At 42.1% G+C, this 25,704-nt stretch overlaps 1 protein-coding gene across 1 annotated transcript in view; it reads right to left on the reverse strand.

Annotated features, from left to right (window-relative positions):
- Nucleotides 1-25,233, reverse strand: part of llgl2 (LLGL scribble cell polarity complex component 2) — a 33,943-nt gene extending 8,710 nt beyond the window's left edge. Inside the window, exons 1-16 of the mRNA XM_056366214.1 lie at nucleotides 24,981-25,233; nucleotides 12,396-12,515; nucleotides 9,938-10,035; nucleotides 7,734-7,815; nucleotides 7,504-7,619; nucleotides 7,221-7,379; nucleotides 5,432-5,594; nucleotides 5,194-5,326; nucleotides 5,061-5,115; nucleotides 4,564-4,718; nucleotides 3,094-3,305; nucleotides 2,189-2,256; nucleotides 1,921-2,074; nucleotides 1,448-1,552; nucleotides 521-616; nucleotides 133-329 (exon numbers count right to left, since the gene is read on the reverse strand). Coding sequence (XP_056222189.1) covers nucleotides 133-329; nucleotides 521-616; nucleotides 1,448-1,552; nucleotides 1,921-2,074; nucleotides 2,189-2,256; nucleotides 3,094-3,305; nucleotides 4,564-4,718; nucleotides 5,061-5,115; nucleotides 5,194-5,326; nucleotides 5,432-5,594; nucleotides 7,221-7,379; nucleotides 7,504-7,619; nucleotides 7,734-7,815; nucleotides 9,938-10,035; nucleotides 12,396-12,470 — 1,868 coding nt within the window. The 5' untranslated portion in view covers nucleotides 12,471-12,515; nucleotides 24,981-25,233. The remainder of the gene's footprint in view (nucleotides 1-132; nucleotides 330-520; nucleotides 617-1,447; nucleotides 1,553-1,920; nucleotides 2,075-2,188; nucleotides 2,257-3,093; nucleotides 3,306-4,563; nucleotides 4,719-5,060; nucleotides 5,116-5,193; nucleotides 5,327-5,431; nucleotides 5,595-7,220; nucleotides 7,380-7,503; nucleotides 7,620-7,733; nucleotides 7,816-9,937; nucleotides 10,036-12,395; nucleotides 12,516-24,980) is intronic.
- Between the last annotated feature and the right edge of the window lie 471 nt (nucleotides 25,234-25,704).

The following is a 25,704-nucleotide window of genomic DNA, read 5'->3' on the forward strand; positions in this document are numbered from 1 at the left end:
ACAAGGGACAAACAGAAAACATCTTCTGGTCAAACTTGCAACACACAGGCTCTATTGGGTCTGCTGGGTGGAGATAAGTAATGAATCAACACACTCAAAGTTCAAACACAGTAATTCTCTGCGTCTCCTTACTTGATGAGGACGTTGTTCTTCTGTTGGTAGTCATAGAGGCCGAAACCGTGGCTGGTGCCGAAAGCTACCAGCTTCCACTCTGAGTGCAGGGTGAGGGCGGTGACCACAGCAGGAGGCTGGCACTGGACCACGGCGAAGGGCTGGAAGCCTGGAGGAAACAGGACCGGCTCCTCTCGCACATCCAGCCGAGTGTGGCCCTTTTTTTCAACGAGAAAACGGCGTGTAACAAATGTCATTGTTAAAGTTGTTGTGTCGTTACACAAGGGGTGCATCAGGAAAGTATTGTAACAGTACTGTGAGAAATCACAGCTCTCAGGGAGTGATGAATGAGTGTTAAATGGCTCAGTGAGGAGTAATGTATTTGTGTTGGCAGTCCAACACTGATTACCTTCCAGCGGAATCCCTCCTGGCCCTGCAGCAGGTCCACGACTTTAGCCTCCACAGTCTGCTCCGCTGCCTCGTCGTTCAGCTCCAGCACCAGGATCTGCAGAGGTGAACACAGGACACAGTACAAGTAAGTACTCTGGTATTAAACCAGGCGTGTGTGGTGGGACTTAACATATACAGTCACAGAACTGTGTGACTGTGATGGTCATTGTTATTGCCCAATATAGTCCTGGCCGCGCCTGACCTCTACAACCTCTCAGCTCTGCCTGTGTTTGTTTTACTGTGCTGGGGATCTTCATAGTTTGGGTTTTTATGGACAATAAAATCTCCAGAATCTGCACCAGGCTGATTTTTCATACTCTACTACCCTTAAATGGACATGCACATATCAGAGGGTGGAGGAAACAACAGAGAAATTTAAGTTCCCTCTACTTCATCTAAAGGTCAGGCATATAAACCTTCATTATATTTCTCTGACTCTACTGAAGCTAAAAAGAAACGATCAATTTGTGTATATTTACTTGTTAATACACAAATTGTGACCATTTACCTCAACTTCAGAGAGAACTTGGCCTTTAACTGAAACAAGCTTATAGTCACAACACTGAGAGAGTGAACACCTTGAAATTACCTACATTACACATATATTTGTCCTAAGCCAACACCACCATTTTTTCCGTTATGATTGACATTTCAGTGTAAGTGCAACACACTTAAAAAAAATCTTTGTTATTAATTTGTTCTGTGCTTACATTTCAAACACTGAGACATTATAGTGTTTTCAGTAACAGAAAATGGAGGTGTTCTAAAAGTTTTGACCAGTAGTGTGTGTGTGTGTGTGTGTGTATATATGTCATTTAGTTTTTTAAATGACTTATTTACTTATTATTGTTATCCAATGTCGCCAAACGATTAACCATCATCTCACCTGTCCAGCTGTGCCAGCCACAGTCAGGTAACCACTGTATTTACAAAGGTGGATCTTCTGAATGCCGAGCCTCGGGTCGTCGCTGTACGGGTCAAAACAGCCGACCTGGACGACACATGATCAAAAATTTAATTTAGCAGAAAACCAGCATTTCACAACCATGAAGTTGAGGAGTTTGCAAAGACAGATGAAAAGAAAAAAAAAAAAAAAGAAAAAAGAAAGACAGATCAATAGAAGCTGGTAAATCTTGACTTTTAGTCCTGGGAAGAAGTCAAGCTCCAAAAACATTGAATCCTAACTTTCCCATAATGCAGCTGTTCTGATCTTCTATAACTGATAAGAGGTTATTTTCTCACACTTGACAAAGCTCCTCCAGAAACACAGAAGACTGTTTTCACAGGCTTCTCCACTGCAGGTTTGTAGAGTTTGGGTGTTTTCATTCATTTTGGATCGTCTGTATCACAAACACACACCTTTCTGAACGGCGGCCACTCTCCTTCGGTTCCTTGGTTCATGTTGTCGTTGGGGTCGGCGTCGGTGTGGAACACTCCAGCTGTGCTCAGCTTGTACATGGGATACAGACAGACTCCTGAGGCGTCCCAGAAACACACTGTCCCATCCTCGTGCCTACACACACACACATACACGCACACACACACACACACACATTATTGTTAAAATGATTAACAGTCTGTCACAGAAATGTTCCGATAGATATTTTTAAGGTTCAGCTGCACTGACCCTGTGAGCAGCAGGTCTCTCTGTGGAGGGTCTGCGGCCAGGTTCTTGCCTCCTGTGATTGGCCATGGCTGCGTGGAGAGAGGGGAAATGAAAGTTTAACAATAATACGACTTAATGCCAACTGTCCAGCCAGAAATGAAGCAGTGTGTCCACAGTCAGAATGCTGCATACCATATATGATTAACAGCTCTGCAGGAGATTCTTTACAGCCACATAGTTTGTTTTTTTTTTTCCATGCAGATGTTTCCCAGCAGTGTTACCATTATATTGTAGCTGTCGGCCCAATGTACTTTACAATTTCAGCTTCATTTGGAATGTGTTCCCTGTTTGACATTATTGTAGCTTTAAAAAAGGTACAAAAGCACCGGCTGTTTGTTAGCCAATCAAAATGTGGATTTCTTTATACCTTTGGTTGTACTGTCACTGTGACACGGTGTTAAACAGGCTGATTGTTGGAGAACAAAATCCATTTCTACTGAGGTCAATTTTCCATTTACTGAGATGGAAGTGTAAGGCGCTTCTATCATCGTTAACGTATGGCTGAAGAAGATTTACCATTATTTGAGGCAAGTGAGATTCTGGACTTAGACATTATAAACATTATAAACTACATTTGCAGCATCAACCACGTCCCAGTGAAGCCAACGTGCAAACGAAAACAAGACTTCTGTCAGACATTCAATAAAATGTAAAACAATTTCAGTTTCAGTTTCACTCAACGTTTGAAATAACTTACTTTCAATAATCTTAGTTTCAAATGTTTATTTTGAAACACCTTGTAATAAAATAAAAGCAACTGCAAATCACAAATGGTGAACAACATTAAACAGAGTAGCTGCTTACAAATTCTTTACAGCAAACTCCTCTATTATTTTTCAACAGAACACTTTGACTTCTGCCCCAACCTTTTTGGAGTAGTGTGTGTTCTGCAGGTCCCCGGCAGCGATGACCCTCTCCCACAGTTTGAGGGGGATGGCGGAGATGTGGTGGGAGCAGGTGATGGCCGAGCTGTGGAGGGGAACCAGGTACGGTGTCTGAATGACCGGCCACCCCTCCGTCTGCAGGTCAATCACTACCAGCTCCTCCTCCACCAGGACCACCAGCGCACTGGGGTCTCCTGCACATGAACAGAGCACAATGAAAACAGTAGTTACACACAAAAAGCAACACCAAAGGTGAGCACAAACTAAATGTCTGTTATGACATTTTGCATTGCAAAACACAGCTGCATGGTCCATGCACAGATCATGACGCATGACTTCAGGCTGTTTACACACTCCCCAGGACAATAGTGGCAGTTCAGTCAGTAGGTTTACATGCACACAATAAGCCAGGTCGCTGGGAGAAATCAGGTTACACCAGGAAATCATGCGCACATTGTGTACACATACAAGTCATGGGGGCTAGTCTTTTGATAGTAGTGCTGCTATGACACCTGACTGAAAATAAAACAGTTGTTGAAGGAGTGCTCCAGAGATTTAGGGTTAGAACTCCATAAAGGTTCAAACAGGTGGAGCGGCCCTTTAGTAAAAACACTTTATATTACAAAACAATCCGGCCTTAAATGGTAAATGCTGCTTAAATACAAGTAACAACACATGAACTTTGAATAAATAAAATACAGTTGAAAATCAGCTATATGATCTGACCGCTCGAAGAATCAGTGAAGAGGAGTGTAAATCTTCAACGCCAGCTTTCAGTACCGGACAGGTTCTGAGACATGGACACATTTCAGTCTGTACCACCAGCAGGTCAGAAATCTAATTCTTGAATATATATTAAAAACAGGAAACACTGTTGTGTGTGTCTACATGGTATGTCTCTCGACAATGTGGTCATGATAAACAGACAGTTCTTACACCTCCAGATGATGTCAATGCAAGCCAGACCACATCTGGACCACAATGCTTTCACATTCCACTTGCAATGCGTGCCATTTGCATTTACACCTGCATGACATTTTACTTAAAAGATAACATCCAGATACAAATCGCATGTTATTGCCAAGTATTAATGGGGTATAAAAGTGGAGGAACCAGGCTTCTCTGATCTCATACCTTGTTTACACAAACAGTTTTGTACAAGTTTATACAAGTTTAATTGTATAAACTGTTGAAAAAAGATCAGATTATTCCAGAAAGCACAGGTTACTGACATGCATGTAATTCCACTTATTTTCTAAAAACAAAACAAAAAAAAGAGAAGAAAACCTTCTTTGTTTGGAAACAATTTCCCATGTTCAGCTACTAAAATTCAGAATCAAAGCAGTTTGGTTTTGGGTGGAGATTAACTATAGATTATACAAGCAGTTTTATAACTGTGCTTAAGAATGTGTTTGCCGCGTGTCAGCTGTTGTATTGGTGTGTGTCGCCTGCCTGTGTGCTGCGGTCCGGCTCTGATGGCGAAGAAGTCGATGATCCTGGAGGTGAAGTCCAGAGCCACTTGTGTTTTACTGTGGATCACTGTGATACAGTGTCTGTCGCCATAACTGGCCCTTGGCATGCCGCCACTGAACAGCAGGAATGGAGGTCTACACACACACACACACACACACACACACACACACACACACACACACACACACACACACACACACACACACGCACACACACACACACAGACACACACACACACACACACACACACACAGACAGACAGACAGACAGACACACAGACAGACAGACACACAGACACACACACACACACACACACACACACACACACACACACACACACACACACACACGCACACGCACACAAACACAGAGGTTCAAGTTCAGTCCAGTTTGCTCTGAGATTAATGTGTAACAATGGAAGGGGAAGAAATGTAAAAAAAAAATGTCACTTATTAATGTGAGTAAAGTGAACTCACCCTTCTTCTGTCGGCAGCTGAACTATTTTAGAAATGGCCTTGCAGGGGAAATGTCCTGCAATGAGACGAGCCGCCGTCAGCCGCCGTAAAAACACATTTCATGTCTGACAGTAAAGAAGCCTTCTCTCCTCACCGTAGGGAATGTCTGACTTCTCCTCCTCCTCGTTCACATCCTCCGCTCCCACCATCCATCGACAGTAACTCCCGTCACTGTGAGAACTGAGAATGTAGCTCCCGTCCTCTGTCCACCACACGCTCTCCAGTTGCTATGGTTACATTAGGAAAATACACAATGCAACTGTCAACATTAAGCATCCTGGTTATAAGCAGCAGTTTTCCACGTGATTCCACTCAGGTGACAGGCCTGTTACCTGTGTGGCAGGGATGTGCTGGATGGCACACTGTTTCTCCAGATCCCAGATGACCATGAGACCTCGTCCATAGCCGATAACAACCTGGTTTGGGTTCACTGGGTTCTCCTGTAAGGCTTCTACGTGTTCTAGGTTCCTGCGGCCAATGTAGTCATCTGGTACACTGGCGGAGAGGGAGGGTAAACACGGGGGGAAGGGAGGAATTAGTCTGGAGGCAAAACATCAACCTCATTATTGATCTGCAGAGGGATGGGAGGCAGAGCCACAGTGTGTTGATGACAGACTGATGGGTTTTTTTCTGTGTGTTTAGTCTGAACGATCAGTGCACATTTACATTGTTTATGGCAAATCCATGTGAAATACAGGGAAGATAACATCAGAGACTCTGATACCAAAAAGGATCATTAGAGTATCAGTGTAAGCTTGTGTTGTTTTTGTGCTTCTGGTTGTAAATCTGTCTTGATGTAGAAACTATTTAAAAGACAGAATTTAACTGAACAAACTGTAAAAAGTCTAAACATCCCATCCTGACCATCCTGGCCACAGCTCAGTAATACAAGTTAGACTTCCTCCTCCTCCACTCGGACTAGTTTCAGGTTACATCCCCGTTTATCCAGTCTTATAAAATATGAACCATTCACGTGGAATTTTGTCATAATTATTGCGTGAAGTCTTTAGTGATTTGTGAGGTCACCGTGACCTTTGACCACCAAAATCTAAACTAGTTCTTCCTTGAGTCCAGGTGAACGTTTGTGCAAAATTTGACACTGAGATACCACGTCCATGAGAATGAGATGGACCGACAACCTGAAAACAATATGCCTCCGGCTCTGAACCGCCGCCAGCGCGGAGGAATAATGATCACACTGGATGGCAGCAGAGGAAGTGATGCCATTATCTGGTTCAGGGGTAGTTTAGTAGATTTGAAGCACTGAGAGCATCACAACAGTGAGTAGTAAAGAAATCTGTGTTGTCTGTGTACAATGATTTAAAGAAAGGCAGATGATCTGGTGGCTCCTCCACATCCTGCAAATTCAAGTTTGTGTTTTATAAAGAGGACCTGTTACACATAATACACATCAACATGTTCTGCTCTGCAGATTCAATTACTGTGATGAATAACCTATTTCACACAAATGCAATCTGGTGAACCAGCGGGATCACACACACACACACACACACACACACACACACGGTAATAATAAATGCTCTGCTCTAAATGCAGTTGATTTGCAGCCTATTGTCATTAACTGCTCACGGCTGTGATACCAGAAACACTGTAATTAAATGCTCACATACTAGACTGGAAAAATATGTGGTTCAGCACAAAGAGACAGACTGCAGCTTGATGCCGTGTTCTGCTCTGCACTCTGACACCAGCAGCTGCTGTACTGTGGCAACATGTAAGTGTAGGGTTTGATTTCTACACTTCTTGTCTCTTATTGGCTCCTGGTGTATCCTTAGCACCAACACAAGGATGGACCGACAACCTCAGTCACACACTCACATTTCTAACTATAATCTTTGTGAAATGTGAGCAAATCTGCACAAAATGATCTTCATTACAAATATAAATACACATAGTGATGATGTAGCAGCAGTTATGCCATTTTCCCCCGGTTTGAGTCCCGCATCGGACGGCCTTTGCTGCATGTCATTCCCCCTCTCTCTGCCTCCCCATTTCCTGTCTGTCTCTACTATCCTGTCCAATAAAGGCACAAAAGCCCAAAAAATATACTTTAAAAACTACAAATGACGTGCAGTGTGTTGATGTGCTGTGTTTTCCAACCTGCTGGCGACTTGGTCCAGACTAATGTTCCTCTCCTCCAGCTCTCTGAACCCGGGGACTTCAACGATGAAGACATGTCCTCCCTCTGTCCCCAACAGCAGCAGCTCCCCTGAGGAGTGGGCCAGCACTGCCGTCACTCTGGTCACACTTGGGGGAGCACTGAGGAGGAGACGAGGAGCGAGGTGAGTACAGTGAGCAGGGCAATTCCCGAGCTCTTAAATAAAAGTACCTGCAGTAGAAAAGGGTCAAGAAAGAGGGAAATGTCTGAGTGTGTGGATTTTACCCAGGTGGTCCCGTGAGCATGAAGCGTCCTATCTCCAGAAGCTCTGACAGTCCCTTGTGGGCTCTTAAAGTCCACATGTGCAGACTGTTGTCATCCAGCAAAGTCACCAGTTCAACCTAAACATGAGCCACAAGACGTGGTTGGCAGGGAAAAACATTTTCTTATTGCTCTAAGATAAACAGGTCAGGCTACTTCAGGCAGTGTGTTGTGTGTTGATGCTTTCACTGTACCTGGTGGGGGAGGAAGTGCACCTGTGTGACGGCAGCGTTCTCATCGTGTAGACCCATGAACTCCACACCTGGAGCTCCATACCTGACCACTGGTCAAGGACAGACTGGATTTGTGATTAGACTCAGTCACACACGCAACAAGTGATAAAGACACCAGGGGTCTGGATCACAAAGCCAGTTCAGCACGTCTCTCTTACACTAACTGTGTTATCAGCTGGCTCAGGTTTCTTTGTCTCATGACATAGTTTACTTTCAACTCATTCATTGTTAAACTGTTAAAGTGTTATCTAATGTACACCTGGTAGACAGGAGCCTAGGAAAATGTTAACAAAAGAAAGGGTTGAATTCCTGCACAAACCTAACTTAGCACAATAGACGCTTTTACTTACAATAAACTGTTCGTTACTGTCTGTTCATCTGAACCATTGTTTTAATCCCAGAGTGAACATATGGTGCAAAAATGTTTCTTCCATCTCTGAAAGAATTATTATAGAAACAGGTAATTTTACTCTTTTTTCCAGCGAGCTGATTGGTTATTAGCAGGCTGATGATTAATTGTTTTTATAGAGTTGTGTTATATATAGTCCTGGTAGTAATGACCCCCAGTACAGCATTAAGCGAAGGTTTGAGCAGGTGAATGATTTCAACTGTTTCAACTGACAGATTTTTATGAGTCGGCAAGAAAGCAAAGAATAAAAACAGGCTTAATAATACAATCTCTGAATTCTGGTGTCTGTACCACTAATGTAAAAGCTTCATTGAAGGGACCATTTGAATGTTCTCGTTTTTTGCTGGGAGCAGGTGTTGGTGATTGTCGCTTTACAAGAGCTTCAGCCATTGTCGCGTTTACAAGAAAAGAGGTTATAAAACGTCCTCTGAGCAGCTACGTCTTCAGGGCAGATTGAAGGCTATAGTACGTCGCCATCAGAATGTGACAAGACAGGGCTAGCTGGTTAGCATGCTAACTTCAGTAGAAGAAAAAGACTTGATAAAGAGAAGAATTAACATTGGCGTTTGTTTCAACCTCTGGAGACAGCTGTTGGCTGCTGAACTCAATGTTTCTTCTCCACTGGTGAATAAACAGCTGTTAGTGCTAACGTTAGCTATGTAGCAGTAACAAAACTTACAAATAGCTCCTTTAATTTGAACTTAACAGGTCAGCTTTATATTCAAGCCAACTTCTTATTCTATTCATGTGCAAACAATATAAGTTTATTGTTTTACTTTATACAACCAATTATATATAATTTATACAACCTTATTTAGAACTACATAGACCACTAATGGATTTAACTAATAGAAATTTCAATTTAAATAGTAATTTTAGGGTGAGCAATTAGATATTTTCCTCCTGTTAGTGTGGTAACAGTTAAGATCCTTGTTTTAACACATGGTTTTATAAAAACATTTATATCTTTAACGTGATCTTCATCATGTTAAGTCAAAAAGTCTGTTGTTCTTTATTATTTGTCATTTATTGTAACTCAGTGCTCTTATTTACTTCCTGTTGGGATGATGACAGAATTTTTCCAGCGTGCTGACCGGTCAGTTGGCAGGGATGTCTAAATGTTTTCATCAGTAAAGTCTGATTAAAAATAAAGTCTGTCTGTCAACATGAGATATGAAAGTCAATTTCCCATGATGCTCAAGTGTCGATGAGCAAACCACTGAAGCTGCTCCAGCTGCTGCAGCATCTGATCCTGACCTCATTGTGGGGAAACAACAATGTCCCTGTGGAGATCGATTAAAGCGTCACATTATCAAATGATGTGTGTGCTACACACAACGAACAGAAGCTGCTCTGTTGACTCATATTCATTCACAGATTTCTATTTATCCAGGGAACAGTCAATTGCATTGGATGAAAGGATTATCCTAATGAGAGAAGCTACCGTGGTTATCCAAACCAGTGTGTGTCTCTGTGTCAATGGGGAGAGTGCACCGACTGGCTCCACTGCACTGTCAATGAGTATAATTGTTTAAAAAAAAGGGCTACGGCAACACAGACTCCACTGTCTGAGAGTGCCGGGTGGCGTTGAGCAATGCGTGGGAAAATGAAATACCTTAACCAGGTGCCAACGTGAACTGCAGATGAGGATTTGGCTGCGTCACAGCCGTTCATTAGCACTGCCTCCCTCAAGTTCAAACACGACGCTCAGATTCCACCCTGACGGTTATTTACTCACAGGTACAGTGAAGGATACAGTTTGATGGCCCCGGAGCGGTTGCCGATGGCCAGCAGCTGCAGGGAGGGACTGTAGCCCAGAGCGCTGGGCTGGTGGGGGAAACCATGCTCCACTGTCTGAAGAGGGAGAGAGAGAGAGTGGGGAGGGGGGGTTGAGAGCAAGCTGTAACAGCAGAGACAATGGAACCAAACATGCTGCAGATAACAATGACAAGGTGGACAGAAATATGAATCCTGTTGCTGATCTACTCTGTCCGTTAAATGAACACCTTTATTCCTGTGATGCTACATTGGCACTTTTTATTGACCTACTGACGTTTTTACTCAAGCCGGTTCTTTTCACTCCTTACTGCTGAATGTTTAATATTCTCCAGGGGCCAGATTCATTAAAGCATCTGTCTGCACAAAGACAGAAATATGCACAGGTTCTGTTTTATAAACTTGAATCGTTGTGAAACTCTGCGCACGTGCACAAGCCTGATTTCTACTCCCGCATCTACTTAATCACCAGTTTGTATATCAGTACCTGTCTGCTCCACCAGGCTGTTGACCGCTTGGTGAAGAGCAAACAAGGGCAGTTTCCTGTTTGAAGCATGTGTGCATTGGCGTGGTCCTCCAACAAGGCAAACGCAGCTTGTCATTACAACATAACCATTACACACAGCTCACATTAAATCATATCACCTGAATTATTATTAAAAGGATAGATTCACATTTTTTCAACTCCTCAATAGTCAGGTGTCCACGTGAGATAAAATCCAGACCTAGTTTTGTGCAAAAATACATTCTAAAGTCAAGCTGCACACACACACACACACACACACACACACACACAGTTTATTTCTCTTAATTGTTCTTCACTTTCCTCAATGTGTTTAAATGCGTGTGAGTGAGCAATGATGTACTGGTCATTCACTTCATGGGCAACAGTTGTGGTGGACATTCAGCTTGCCAAATGCACGCTACCTCAAAATGTGCAACATCTGTGAAATTGTTTTGTGTGATAACTGCACATTTTAAAGTGGCCTCTTATTGTGACCAGCCCAGTGCACACCTGTGCAGCACACGCTGTGTAATCAGCATCTTGGCAAAGTAGAAGTGTTCACTAATATGGATTTGAACACATTGGTCAAGAAGATGGAAGAGAAATAAACCCTCTGTGTGTGCAGAAAAAAAAAATCTTAGATCTTTTATTTCAACTCATGATAAATGGGAGTAAAAACAAAAGTGCTGCATTTTTATTTTTGTTTAGTGTATTAATAGTCTTAATAGTCTTTGTGTCACTATGACATTCAACAAAGAAACAATGTCTGGAGAGATACAAAGAGGGAATTTGGTACAACATAGACAAGGTTTAAACCTTCCCCATGTGGCTTGACCTTTCCTCACGCAGACACATGGGGGATGTGAAGATAATTTAAAATGAATTTCCCAGTTGTGGGATTAATAAAGTTAATCTAATTTAACATGCCAGAATTAAATGCCCCTTTCACCACAATGGATTGAACATGCCAAAACACTTGTTTAATAGACTTCGATATTTAAATGGGAAATAATGTCAAAATGCAACATGAGCACTGACAGTGACAATCCATTTGTGATTTATTGTTGTTTAGTGCACAGACTGCTCCACAGTCGGACTGACCATCAGCAGCACCGGGAGAAATCCTGGCGGGCCGCCACATCAGCCAAAATCAGAAACACCAGCAACCGAAAATGAGACATTACGCTTACTGCAGCACATCAGCACAGCAATAAAAGCCTCCTTAACAAATAATGGTTGTCAGTGCACTGAAACACTTTTAATTTGAAATGCTTACAGGAAGTTTTGAGTTTGTATTAGCACATAATGACATGGCTTCAAATCGAGACTTTATACCAAAATATTGTTATGACCAAGTATACATATATCTCCAGTAAGCTGATGTCATGTAAACAAGAAACCTTATTACTGTAATTGGGGGTAGTGGATCAGAGAAACCTGTTTCCCTGTGTAAATGTCTCATGGAGAACGAGGATTTCTCTGCCATGTATTTTGGTAAGCAGGTTTCTATTCAGCTTTTTATAAGTACACATGACAACGACTACAGACAGGGAAAATAAGTCATGCATCCTTATATTTAAAAAGATTTCATCCAAAGTCTGACTGATACTAAGATAAAGAAGCCTCTACAAGTCCAACACATTTCACTATTTGTTCAATACAGACATTTTAGAGATGTGTGAGTGTGCCTGTCAGTCTGCATCAGGACTTCAGGTCCCACGCAGACCTTCACTACAGTTCGTTACGTGAACCAGGCTCCTGTAGTATGAACAGTTTCTTACAGTAGCCAGGTTACATCAGTGCATAGAAATACTTTTTCCAATTACTCGTGGTTGATTAATTACTTAAATGCTCATTTTCCTGTCACCTGTTGTGATGCGTCTTGGCCTGCATGTTCAGTTCAGACCTGTGTGCTGCGTCAGGGTTCACTTGCCTTGTTGAACTGGAAGAGCTCCTGTTTGAGTCGATCTCTCTGGGACTCCTGGCCGTGTCGCCTGAACCTCTTCATCCTGCCTCAGCACCAGTGTGGAGCCTGCAGGCTCACTGACGCACGCTGCACGGAGGAGAGAGGAGGCGGAGGCAGAGGAGGCAGGAAGACGAAGGAAAAGATTGGGGAGGGGAGAAAAGAAACAATGTGTTAAAAAAGGTAAATCCTCCGGTTCATACTTCCTCAGTGGTAAGCACCTATTAGCACTTAGTGGCATTACCATGTAAACCTGCGGAATAAACCTTGAGCTTGTCATCCAAATAACACAGTGTAAACACCACGAATGGACAATCTTCATATATTTTCTGTTTAGGCAATTTTGGGTATTAGGATCATTTGAATTGAGCGTGACTCCCAGCTGACTTGTTACGGTCCTTTCTGTAAGTCCACCTCAACACCCTGATACCAAGACTCAGTGGAAAGTGGGACCACAGCCTGGAATCTATGGAGCCTCAGGTAGCTGACTGTGTTTTCTCTAACAAGACTGATGGGTGAGAGAAAGGAATTCTACAGGCACTTCAGTCAGTCATCTGTGAACCAACACACACACACACCCTCCTAAACACCTGCCACACATAAAGGCGGTTTCCATAGAGGCCTTTCAGAGAAAGAGAGGAGTAGAAAAGGGGGAAGAGGGAGACAATGAAAGGAAAAATCAACTAACAGGAAAGCCCGAACAAGAATGAAGGAGCAGACAACATTGATCAGTGGTAAACTGGCGGCTACAAGCTCCACATCACACAGACTTGCTAATCTCCGTCACATGAAGGCAGTGGTGTGTGGTGACTTTTACAGATAGACAGGCTGAGCCGTAGTCAGGAAGCACAGGGGGGGGGGGGGGGGGGGGGGGGGGGGGGGGGGGGGGGGGGGGGACACGACTGAGTTCTGTTCCAGAAGTCGGCAAGATGCAGGAACTTGACTTGGTTTGGGTCTTGAGGAGTTGTAGCATTTATCTACTGACAAACAGCCTGAAGCTCACACACATTGCACTGTTACATTCGCAGCTATAATGCTAACTTCTACCTCTCTGCTCTGGTTGTCAGCCTCACAATCACACACCCGCTCTCTCTCTCTCTAAACCACACCCTACACACAACATATGTATATCTATCCCTTAAAAGGAGCCAACACTACTTGCGTAACAATATGCTGTCTTAAATGTCTCAAACATACTGCAGGTTCCACACAAGAGATAATAAATCAGTGTAATTTGCTCATTTACTTGCTACTGCTGCATGTGTAAAATGATCAAAGCTGAATCACGGGGAAGTAAACTAGATGGATGTAAACAGGCAAAAATCAGATCCTTTATAGGACAGAACGCTGCTCTGAGAGATGTCGCACCCACTTCAGTGTCGTTCTAATTGATGTCTATGTTTAGCTTTAACTGGTCAAACACTGCCTGCCCTGCTCTTCCTGAGGGAATGCCACTGGATGAAGGAAAAGTTCAACCACAGAGCCGCACACAGGCCTCTGAGCCTTAGTGTCAGTGCTGTATCTCTGCTCTCAGCTCACTGGCTTCTTCACTCATAGTTGAGTGTCAGGTGACACTGAAAAGAAGGCAGCTCAGAGCAGAAGGTTTCAGACAGACCGACGGGAAAACTCATAACTGCAGCCAGACATAAAGTCCACAGTGTCACAAGTCTGTGACAAAGGCCTGGACCATGAGTCACCGTTTTCCATCTGAACCAGCTCATTTGCCTTGGTCCAAATTATACACTCATATCAGCAGTGCTGCCTTGACTCACTGCGGGGCTACGTCACACATTTCCAGTTCCAGCTTCCTAAAACAGTCAACACTGCTCTGTTACAGAGAACTGGCACATCAGGCTGCCTGGACTCAGTAGTTCCTGGTCTCAAACTGAACTGAAGACAACATTTTCCAACTAGTTTTTCCGCTGTTTTTTTTCTCTCTAGGTGAAGGACATTTTTGGCATCACACTCTGCTGCAATAACACTCAGTGTTTTAACATATTTCTGATATTTTATGTCACACCTGTAAGTTGTCTTTTCAGTCGGTATCACGACCGTTGAAATTCCACAATTCTCCGTACCAAATTCAGAGACTGAAACCAAACTGACGGACTGAGCAGATATGAGTGCACCCTACGACTGTTGTGAGCGCTCATGCCAACGTTAGCCTTTGTGAACCTTGTGTACGGAGCGTTGCTACAACAGACGCCAGCTGATGCAATTCACAGACAATAACATTTTGCACCCACACATGCCGCCACCATTCCATGTGTTGTCGTTATTGTTTACTGTGTCTGCTTCCTTCTTGTAGGGTTATCATGCTGCCCTAGTTAGTCCCAGAGGAATCACACCTCCAGTACCTATGACATCAACAATACCTGTGCTTCTGTGGAAAAACAAGCACTGTCTTGGTTTCAGAGTTCTGGCATCAGCTTGGTACCAAAGTATCAGTTCTCATGACATCCCTTGTATGTTTGTATCTACTGTATGTCGCTATTCATACATGAAATTTTGATTTTCGTCTTCTGACAATATTTGACATTTTAGATTCTGGGGTTTTCTGTTTTGTAGGTAAATAATATTTATGTTCCAAAACATTAGGCCGTAGATATTATCTTCTACCCTGCTGAACTCAGTCCTGGGTTTATCAAAATTAATAATTTAACAGCAGAGTTTTGGTCTATATTTGAGAAATGTATCATCCTAGTGCAGACCCCAGTGTGTTCAATATGGCATGTTAAATTATAAGTTAATTCAATTCTATTTTGATGGTGCAGAGGTAAAACTTAATTCAAACTGAAATTAAAAGTCTCATTGTAAAGAAAAAAAAAGCTAACTTCTAGCTAATCTGTTGGTATTAAAGTAATAAGACAAACTATTAAGAAATTACAGTGACAATTACTACCATCACCACAGAACAACAATGCCCCCCCCATTCAGTGTTTGTACCTTTCACACAGAACATTCCCGCCTTGAACAAGATGTGTAAAATGGTCTGAGACGGCGCTCAAAGCTGTGAACCATGCTTACTTGACAGATTCTGAGGGCGATGAGGGGAATCTGCTGATGGAAAATGAGAGTAGGATTACAACCCTCACATATGCATAGATGTAAACAGTGAAGCCAACGGCCAGTGGCTGAAAGCATGGGGGGGGGGGGGGGGGGGGGGGGGTCATCATCATCAGAAACAGCCCTCAACACATGCTGAGTGTCATGTGAAAGTTTCTGTGCAGCCTTCAGACGTCCTAATCCCACATGTTTCTCTCCAACCTGATTAATTGTGGCTTTTCCAAGTAACTTAACAGACATTAGAGCACAAATTACCCGACCACTAAACACACCCACGAGTTATTTCTACACCAGTGACTTGTCAGAGGCCAAGGCTGGGAATGAACATCACAATTATGTGAACTGCACTGATGTTTAAGGCTGTCGATTCAGACAGTTAGATTAACGTCCTCTGCCCCGTCTCTGAATGCTGTACAGTCTGGTTGTGGCCAAGAAGTAGAAGCAACTGAATATTCAACAAGCTGAGCTCACAATGCCATGTAGCACTTTTAAATGAGTGGAGTACCTGATCACCATACAGCCATTTGTATAGAACGGGTGTGTTTGTAACTCTGAGGGCAGGTCACGGAGCAGGGGTCGTGCTTCTGCAGCAGGAGACACGGAGCACACGGACAGAGATGGACTATCCGGGGTTTGGTAACCTAAACTCAGTATCAAGAACCGGTTTCGAGTTCTCCAAACCATCAGAATTAAAATTCCTTTTATTGCTGCTGCCATCTTTTTCTGACAGTTGTACATCGTTGTACATTGCAAAACGGTGACATCAAACTCTCTACACTGCAGGAACGCCATGTATTTGACAGCGCCACAGCTTCCCAACCGAGAAGCACGTCTGATATGTAGGGCTCATATCCTATGTTATTATAGCATTAGCGTTAGCTGTTTTTAGGTAACATAACACTGGTTTCTTCAGTTTTCTTATTAGAAAAAAATCCCAGAAAAAGCAAAACCAACTTCATACTAGTGCTGCAACTAACAATTAATTCATTAGAAATAATCTTTTAGGAAAACATGTTTATATTTCTCGCACTATGGCATCAAAAACAGTATAGCATATAATTTTGGTATCAATCTTTAACTCAGGAATTCATACAAGTGTAGAAAAAATTCAAACTACAATGGCATTCAGTAGATGATAGACCAAATTGTACAAAGTCATACATAAACACCATAAATACATCGATTTCTTTACATTAAGATCTGAACATTACTTCCTGAGAAATAGATGAAAATGTCAACAACAAAAAAAAAGTCGTATTTCGCAATGTTAATGAAAGTAAAAAAAATATTCTGGATCTGCCCCTTTAACTGAATCAGAACCAACATTTAACGGGTTCTTCTCTGGCCCATGATCCATCCCTCCACCACATTTGGTGCAAATCGGCTCAGGACTTTTTGTGCAATCCTGCTGACAAATAAACAGAAAGGGGTGAAAACTTAACCTTCATGGCGGAGGTAACAACAGACTCCCACCTGACCCATAGACACTACAGTCTCTCACAAGACATCCTACACTACAAGATGCATACAACAACAACAACAACAACAACAACAACAACAACAACTACAGCTGCAACAACTAACTGAACAGAACATCTTATTTGAAATAGTTCCAGGTTCTCACATGACAGGATTTTCTTTGTCATATATAAAACTAGACTGAAGAGCTTTGGGTTTGAAATAGATCACCTTGGGTCTCCTTTCAGATAAAACAATGAATCAAGATAATGAAAATAATCATTAGTAGCAGCCCTAAATACAAGCCTCAGCTGTGACTTGTGTTTGTGTGTGCTTTCACAAAAGTTCCACCTAAACTTGTCTTGGACAAAGAAAAAAAAAAAAAAAAAAAAAAAAAACTTCCCAAGACTCTGTTCAAGTCATGGGTGTTTTCCCTCTGTTATTACTGCGTGGAATTTTTCAAGTTTGCCATGTTGTAAGGGGAAAAGCAACAATTTGACAACACAATGTTTCTTGGCAAATAACTCATTTGGCATAAAACAATGTAAATCCGTGTATACAGTACGCAGCATGCACACAAAGGCTTCATTTACATTGCCAAGATTGTGGATTGTTATTGTGACAGGGAAGTACCTGTTAGTTCCAGGTTGATCAGGGGAACAATGGCAGGCCAGAAGTGAGTGACGTGGAAACAGACCAGATCGGGCCAGTTTCAGCCCCGTTCTACTCTCAGATATAGATTTTCCCAGGAATTTTAGCTTGGCAGTAGAAGAGCAATCAACAGTAAATGGCAATGAATGCTGTCTCTCTTTCGTCACACTGTTTGATCTACAGTGAGCTCATCTGCCAGCGAGATAAGATTACACGTAGCTTTTACTGTTGATAGCGAATTCACTTGGCTTATTGACTCTTCTCACCTATTCACATCCAGTAATGTTGTCTCTGCTGTCCAATATGCCATCCTAAATACCACCATTAACGTCCTTCACTTTCACTCAGTTAGCATTTGTTATCCTTCATGCCACGGTTCAGTGATGTCATCAAATTCCCAGCATATCTACCGAGCCATCTAAGCTGCGAGGGGAGTCATTGGAGGAAAAAAAAAAGTGCAAAAGCTTGCCTGAACACGACAACAACAACAACCTCGAGGGAAGGCGGCTCGACCAGCAGAGCTGCTGCATGTCCGGCATCCCTCAACAACATAGTGCTTAACAATGAGATATGGGAATAAGAATGTGTGGCCAGAAATGCCTGGAATCCCAAACACTCTTAGTAAAGGACTTATGCAATCAGCAGCTATGCCAGCACTTGCTGCAGCACAGGAAAGAAGGTGCAAAGATAATCGGCTCCACCCTGAGTAACAAATGATCGAGTCATAAACATTTGTGGTGTCAGAAAATGAAGCTGGAAAATACACCATATTCACAAAAGGCAGAGCAGAACCTGTTTGACAGCTGCTGTTGGACGCCACAGGCCCGAGAGAACTGGCTCACACACACACACGGTAGATCGACTTGTGACTACACCTCCCTCCTATTCCACATCGCAGGCTGTTGATAAGGCAGCAAATAAAAAAAAACTGCGCGGCCCTGGCAGGTCTCTGCGATCTGGACATCACTGAGCTATTCTTGGTGGCGGTGATGGAAACAAGTCTTCTCAAGTCAGCACTGAATGATCTACAGGAGGTTAGAGTGTGACTGGTGTCAGGTCGGTGCAGTGAGAGGGAGAGCATGAAACAGTAACCACCAGGTGTGTTACGCTGACACTTGGCCATGCACCGGTGCTTTTCTCTGTTATTTAGGTCAAAAACTGCAGCTGATAAGACAGTGGAGGAGTGGGAGGAGTCTGTCACACCAAGCACAGCAAACACTGCAGAGGTGCTTCCTTCTGCCGTTTGGGGCTGTCCCCTAAAAGCCCATGAGTCAATGCATCAGTGGAGAGGAGCGTAAAACCCGAGTTGACTCACAGCTCTTTTTTAGAGGTGCCTCACAGTGCACAGGGAAAAAAGTGTGGCCGGTTAAAGACCGAGTGTTGCCGTGGTGATAGAAACGGAGGGCAACGTGGTGCCGGACAGCACGACTTGTTTCTGCTGGCCGTTCCAACACTGTCAGCTCTGGTGTCCAGCTGTCAGTAAGCCCAGCAGGAGACACACTCCACAGTGTGGTAGGATTTCATAACTCAACTATGACCAAACTTTAACTTCTTTTGTGTGTAAATCACAAATCAGTGTTTTAATATCCCAGATGATGAGCAAAGTCATGACAGTTGTGTATCAATTAATATACTCCTCACTTGGGGACCGCCCCACAACTGTCCCTAACACAACAGAAAGGAGATCTTGTCAGTTTTGGGTGTGGCTCACAGGATATCATATCTCTCCCCCCCCCCCCCCCCCTCTTCCTGTAATCAGAACCAGGGAGACACAGAAGACGATCTGGACGCAAAGTTTACATTAGGCGAGCTCAGATTCTCGCTGACAGTGGGACAATCCACTTGTTTTTGACCTGAGCTTAACTGCAATTCATTCCACGATCATGCTGCTTTTTCCAAACACGTCCATGACGGTAAAAGATGAAACTATTTCAAAAGCGTTGCGTTAAACTGTAGCTAAAAGAGCACAATTCACATAACAAGACGAAGTGTTTGTTAGGTCTGACAGGATACAGGAAAAACTGCTGCAGGAGGACAATGATAAGGGGAGTGTCAGATCACTGATGATGCAGATTAGTGTCCATAAGTGTCTATGCTAACTGATGAACTCTGTCAGTGTGTGCCTGTAGTGAGGGGATACTTATATATTCTCTTTTCTCATTAAACATTCAAAATATAACTTGACATTCAGTTGAACATAAGATCTGACACAACACCACTGTAGAAAATTCAATACTGCAAAACGTGAACCCCAGATGCTTTCTTCTACACTGTCACCTGTCTTGTATAAACAATACAGCCATATTCATTTGGAACCACTATTAGGCACTTGTAACAGATAATTGTAGGTCTCTTACAGATACCTCACTTGTTTATCTGATACATTGCCCAAGGCTGAAAAAAATGAAATTCTATTCCACAATACAACAACACAAAACACCTCCAAAAAGGCCACGGAGCTGAATCAACACGTCTCTGACAGACAGCTAAAATCTACTGAATGTGATTGCTGCACGCTGCTGCAGGGAGATTCCAAAAGTGGAAGCATGTCTCTACTGTAAGACAAGGAGAATGTGGACATCTGACAGAGTTAGAGATTTGTACTTGTGGACCAAGTTTATCTTCTTTAGTATGTTTAATCTGTGAGATCATTTCATGCACTCTCCCATAGACACAATATTAATTAAAAAAAATCAATTAAAAAAATCATGAGAACAAATCTGTTCATCTTCATCTAATGAATCAATACACACAAGAATTTAGCCTCTGCTCATCACAGTAGCTGAGATATTCATCAAAATAAAAGCCTCTAAACTTTGCTTCCCACATGGCTGTGGTATTGGTGCCATTTTTAAATCTATGAAACACCAAATTTAATTGTTAGCATGTTTAATATTTGAGGTATTCTCTCTCAATCTTTGTCACCTGAAAGCCACAACCCAATAACTGCTAACAATATAGAATCAGTTACTTAATGATTTGCATCCCCCAGTATAGCTACTAGCATGAACATAGGTATACCTGACTTATAAGGGCCCTTCATGTAGGCTACATTCATATTAGCTCATCACTACTTCATTTAATTAAATATGGTGGTCTTGTTATTAATTAAATACTACAAATATTTAACATTTCAAACATCAATTATTGATTTACACAGAATTCAGGCTGTCAAAGTAGTAAAAGTAGCTGTTCCCACTTAATTCACAAACATCAATCTCATATATTGGGAAAAGAATTTGAGTGAGGATTGCGATCGACTGCAATCAACCAATGACATACACTGTCTTCCCAAAACCTTCAGTGATAGTGAATTAAACCTAAAATAACTTAAGGTATTAATATCGACACAGTTTAAAAAGGGAGAAAGAGGTTCCAACTTTCATAAAGTGATTATCTGTAATCAACCAACCAATCAATCAGAGAGCTACAGGTTTCTGTGTATTTTTGTTTTTGTTCACCTTTCGTTGTGTTGATGTTAGTGTAAATCATTGACTGACTGTCTGTCTTGACTGTTGATTTATTGTCATCGTGCAGTGACAATGACGATGAAGACAAGGTCAAAATGGCTGCAGTAAAAAAAGCCTATGACAGATGTGTTGCTGTAAGACATTGGTACAGTGAGAGACAGATGTCCAGGATATTGGGGCTGTGTTTCCGAGTGTGTTGGTATGTAGGTTATAAACAATGGTCTGAATATGCTTTAACTGTTGGTCCCAACAGTGCTGTGACATGACTGGTGACACATAACACCCTGCACCATCTAACTTTGTTCATATTTCACATCATTTCCAGGTAATTTCCACCCCTCTAGAATGCATACTGGGATTTATATGCAAAAGGTGTGTGTGTGTGTGTGTGTGTGTGTGTGTGTGTCTTAATAAGTGAATGAGGTTTGAATTTCCTCACAGTGAAAAGAGAGGGCGGTCTCAAGTGTTAGACAGTGTTGGACTGAGATCAGCTGAGTGTGTCTGCGTCACCTTCGCCTACATGAGTGTTATTAGGAGCTCTGCCTTGAACAGGGACAGAACTCAACACCTTGTGACCTAAAAGGGGGACTGATGAAGAAATGGCACTAACCGCTGAGCTACTCAGCAACTCGCAACATGGCTCAGCAAAAGCACATTCTGCTGAGGAGAAACTGATTGACCTAAAAAGAAAGTTTCTAGCCCCAAGGTGACAGCAGGAGAAACTTAGCAAGAGAATATATCATGTGTCTACACAGTGTTTGAAGGAAGAGAGAATCTAAGAGTTAGAAAGGGGAGAGTGATTAGACACAGGCTGGATATTGTACTGCAGTGAGTTAGAACTTGCCTGTGCTTTCCTTAACAATTAATCTTTAGATCTCAAAAAACTAGAACTCCTCGAGGATGTGTGCTGACATTTTGAGAGCGAGATGACTCGTGGAAACATTAAGGTATGACATGAGCTTGAAGAATTAAAAGTGTGGGACAGAAATGTTTCAAATTTTTGTCGTGGTCTAAAAAAAACATTCCTGTTTTATCACATGACACACTAACAAGGTCTGAAAACTGCAGCAAGGACTTTGGATTTGAATTTCTCCAAAAAGGTATCACAAGGCAACTTTGAAAGTGTGAAGTTTTGTGAACGTTTTAAAGTAGGATCTTTAGGCCCTCATATATTCAGCAGCTGAGCAGTTTAATTTCAAAGTTACAAAGGTTTCAACAGAGCTGGATCAAATAAAAAGTAATTATGTAATCTGATTTTCAACAATTCATATAAAATTAATTTATGTGAATTTTTGAACGTATATGACTAAAAAAGCAAGAAGAACTAATCACACAATTAAGAGCGATTGTGATACCATCATAGCAACAATAATGGCAGAAATGCAAAAGAACAATGAGTCAAGATACAAACGAGTCCCGGCACTCGCACAATAACAAAGAGCACAAAGAACAACAGTGTGATTGTTTAACACACATAAAGGAAACTTTACAGAATATAGAAAGTGCTTTTGTTATGGACAATTACATTAGTTACATCGATTACATTTTCAGTAAATTAGTTAAATATTTCAAGAGATGAGGTTGGTAAAAATGTTTTTATTTCAAATCACTTTCATTAACTTTGGCTCCAGCAGTTCCAGTGCAAACACTGTTAACAGCGCTATCAGCCAGATACTAAACATTGCCAGACATAACTAACTAGCAGCTTGGCATTACCATAACAGGTCAACTATGCAGCTGTTATCAATAAATATTACACAACATTTAAATGTCATGATTGCATTTAAATACAGAATAATGTCAAATATGGATATAATATTATAAAGAATACAACATGCAACGGAAACAAACATAAGTTTGTATGCTTGATACAATCATCTTGTTAAATATGTGACTACAGACAGGCCTGCATATAGGCTGTAACTAATGTTTTTGGTTAATCTGATGATTGGCTTCTCTAATAATCAATTAACTGTTTGGTTTACAAATTTTAAGAAAGTACAAAAATAAAATACCCATTATTTTCCCCACAAGCTCAAGGTGGATGCGACTCCTGTAATTTTACAAACACTCTCTGGATGAGACGACCTGGTGTATCTGCTGTTAAGACTGATGAGCAAGAAGACATTTAACATCAATTGGACTTCGTATACTGTCGGCCTGAGCCAAGTGCTCTGTGTGAAGTTCACAAGAAAGGCAGGCTATGCCTCTTGGACATCTCACCCGAGCAAGGTTTGATAAATTGACTTTCCTGTTAAAAGTTCTAAAAAAGGAAGTCTTGTCTGTATCACACTGTTTACAACAAAGATAGCTCAGAAATTCCTGCTTTTGTTCAGGACTATTTCTCTCAAATTCATTGTGAATTCAGCAGGTGAAAGCTCCTCTCTGTTTTGCCCTAAATTGGGAGGGGACATTTATTTTGCCTCCATAACCGTTTCAGGTGGACGTTAGTGCAGGTGGAACAACTGGGAACAAAGGCTTTTTGTTTGACTTGGTCTTGTGCTGATGCAGGTGGAGTGGAAGGACACTGCCCTTGTGTCCTTCAGTAACCTGTCATGATTACGGAACATTTTTTTTGCTGCTAGTGCTGTACAACTTTTGTCTCTCAAAGTTAATCAAAATTTAAAGAGGTGGAGGACCAATATAAATTTGCTCACGTGTCACAAAGTTCAGTACAACAACTCAACTCACAAGTTGTATTTGCAGGCATAAAATGGAAGTTGGGCCATGTATTGCATTTTATTATTTTATTCTACGCATATCTTGGCATTTTGTTCTGTATTTTTACTGAAACTAGCCAAACCGGTGAAACACCTCTCTCTCTCTCTCCTCTCTCTCTCTCTCGCTCTCTCTCTCGCTCTCTCTCTCTCTCTCTCTCTCTCTCACACACACACACTCACACACACACACACACACACACACACACACACACACACACACACCCTCTGCCTAAACACACCAATTACTCTTCTCGAAACCAGACCGTTGACTCAAATGGCTTACTAACATACCTGCCGAGGAGACACACCTTGCTGAAGTTAGCTAGCGTTAGACGTTTCCGTAATTATGCAACACTACTCTCTCACTCACTCACACACACACACACACACACACACACACACACGGCTACACGCTGAGGTTAGCAAGAAAAGCGACGGTTTTTTCGGTTCCCAGGTTGAATCACAAATCAATTTCTTGCTAATTTTCTGTTTTGGGCTCCTGTCTCATTGCTAAACGAACGGCTTCAAGCTGCAATCACTATGTCCAGGTGTGCGCTAACGCCCATTTAAGCTAGTTATTTTTCGCCTGGATGCATTGTTTACGGTAGGTTTACACTTAACAACACCCTAGCCAACCAGATTGAATTAAAGCATCCTCACTAATCTCCGTACAAAATACCGTCGATTTAATGTTGATGTTTTTATACACAAACTCACCTATTTCATAGAACCGGACTGGTAGTGTCCGAAATATCCAAACTATTCAACCATGAATAGTGTAAGTGATACATTTATTAAAAAGGTAACTCAAAGTAAGTGCTGGAAGTTAAATCTATAGCTAAACTCTGGGATATATGTTAAAGCACAATTTAAGTGGCGAACAATGTAACTCTAATTCAACTAAATGTGCAAATTAGCTTTGAACAAGGCAACAACGCTAAACTGCTTGATATCTTTCGTGGAATATTATGAGTAAAGATTAGCCAGTTAGCCAGTGGGCAATTGAAGACTGATGTCTGGCTACACAGGCAACTTCAACTAGCTTGGGTTGGATCCGTTCATGGTGCTGAGCAGAAAACGGATGGGTGTGTTGAACAGTTCAGTTTTTTTTTCTTTTTAACTGACTGGCAAGCAAACACCTGTGGGCACCAGCTCTCTGTGTAACCGTGCGGGCCCACCTCCTCACCCACCTGATTCAAAACGGCCGTTGCACAGCCGATGTCCACCGTTCACAGCTCAAGATCCTGCCTCCGGCCAGTGTCCAGCTGGCTAGGAGCTCTCACCTCCTGCAAAGTCGGGGAAAATGTGACCCAGTCGAAAACGAATAATCCCAGTGTTTGCCGAGAAAATATTACGTCTGAGAACCGTTTAACAACTAAAGACCGACTCTGGTGCTCTTCCTTTTTCCACCGCTGCGGCGGTAGCCTCGCTGCTTCCTGCTCCGGCTAGGCTAAACTTCACCGCTTTGCTAACTCCGCCCTTATGATGCATTCAAGTGCACCTCGTAGATTTGAAGTGTTGGCAAACTCAACTGCAACTATGCCTCACTGCAGCAATACTTTATATGCTCCTCTGTTATGGACAACGATTTAAAGCACCAACCTGGCAGTATCAACAATAACAGGCGTCAGCTGCATAATGACATTTACTACATTTACATACACATATGAAACTATATTACAAAAGAAATTGGGTTAATACAGGAAACCACAATAGGCTATATAATGCAATAACATCTGAAACCCATCTTTACATGTGGCTGGTGAGGACTCAGATTTCACTTCTTCTAAAGTGTATTAATGAGGTATGGTTACAAGAACACACCACTGTATGTGGTTTGTGGTAATTGTTGAAAATTTCCAATGGAGCCAATGAGTGGAAAAATCCCACTGATCAAGGCAGTGATTTTATCTG

Source organism: Seriola aureovittata, chromosome 21 (assembly GCF_021018895.1).
Source record: "Seriola aureovittata isolate HTS-2021-v1 ecotype China chromosome 21, ASM2101889v1, whole genome shotgun sequence".
NCBI classification, from domain to species: Eukaryota; Metazoa; Chordata; class Actinopteri; order Carangiformes; family Carangidae; genus Seriola; species Seriola aureovittata.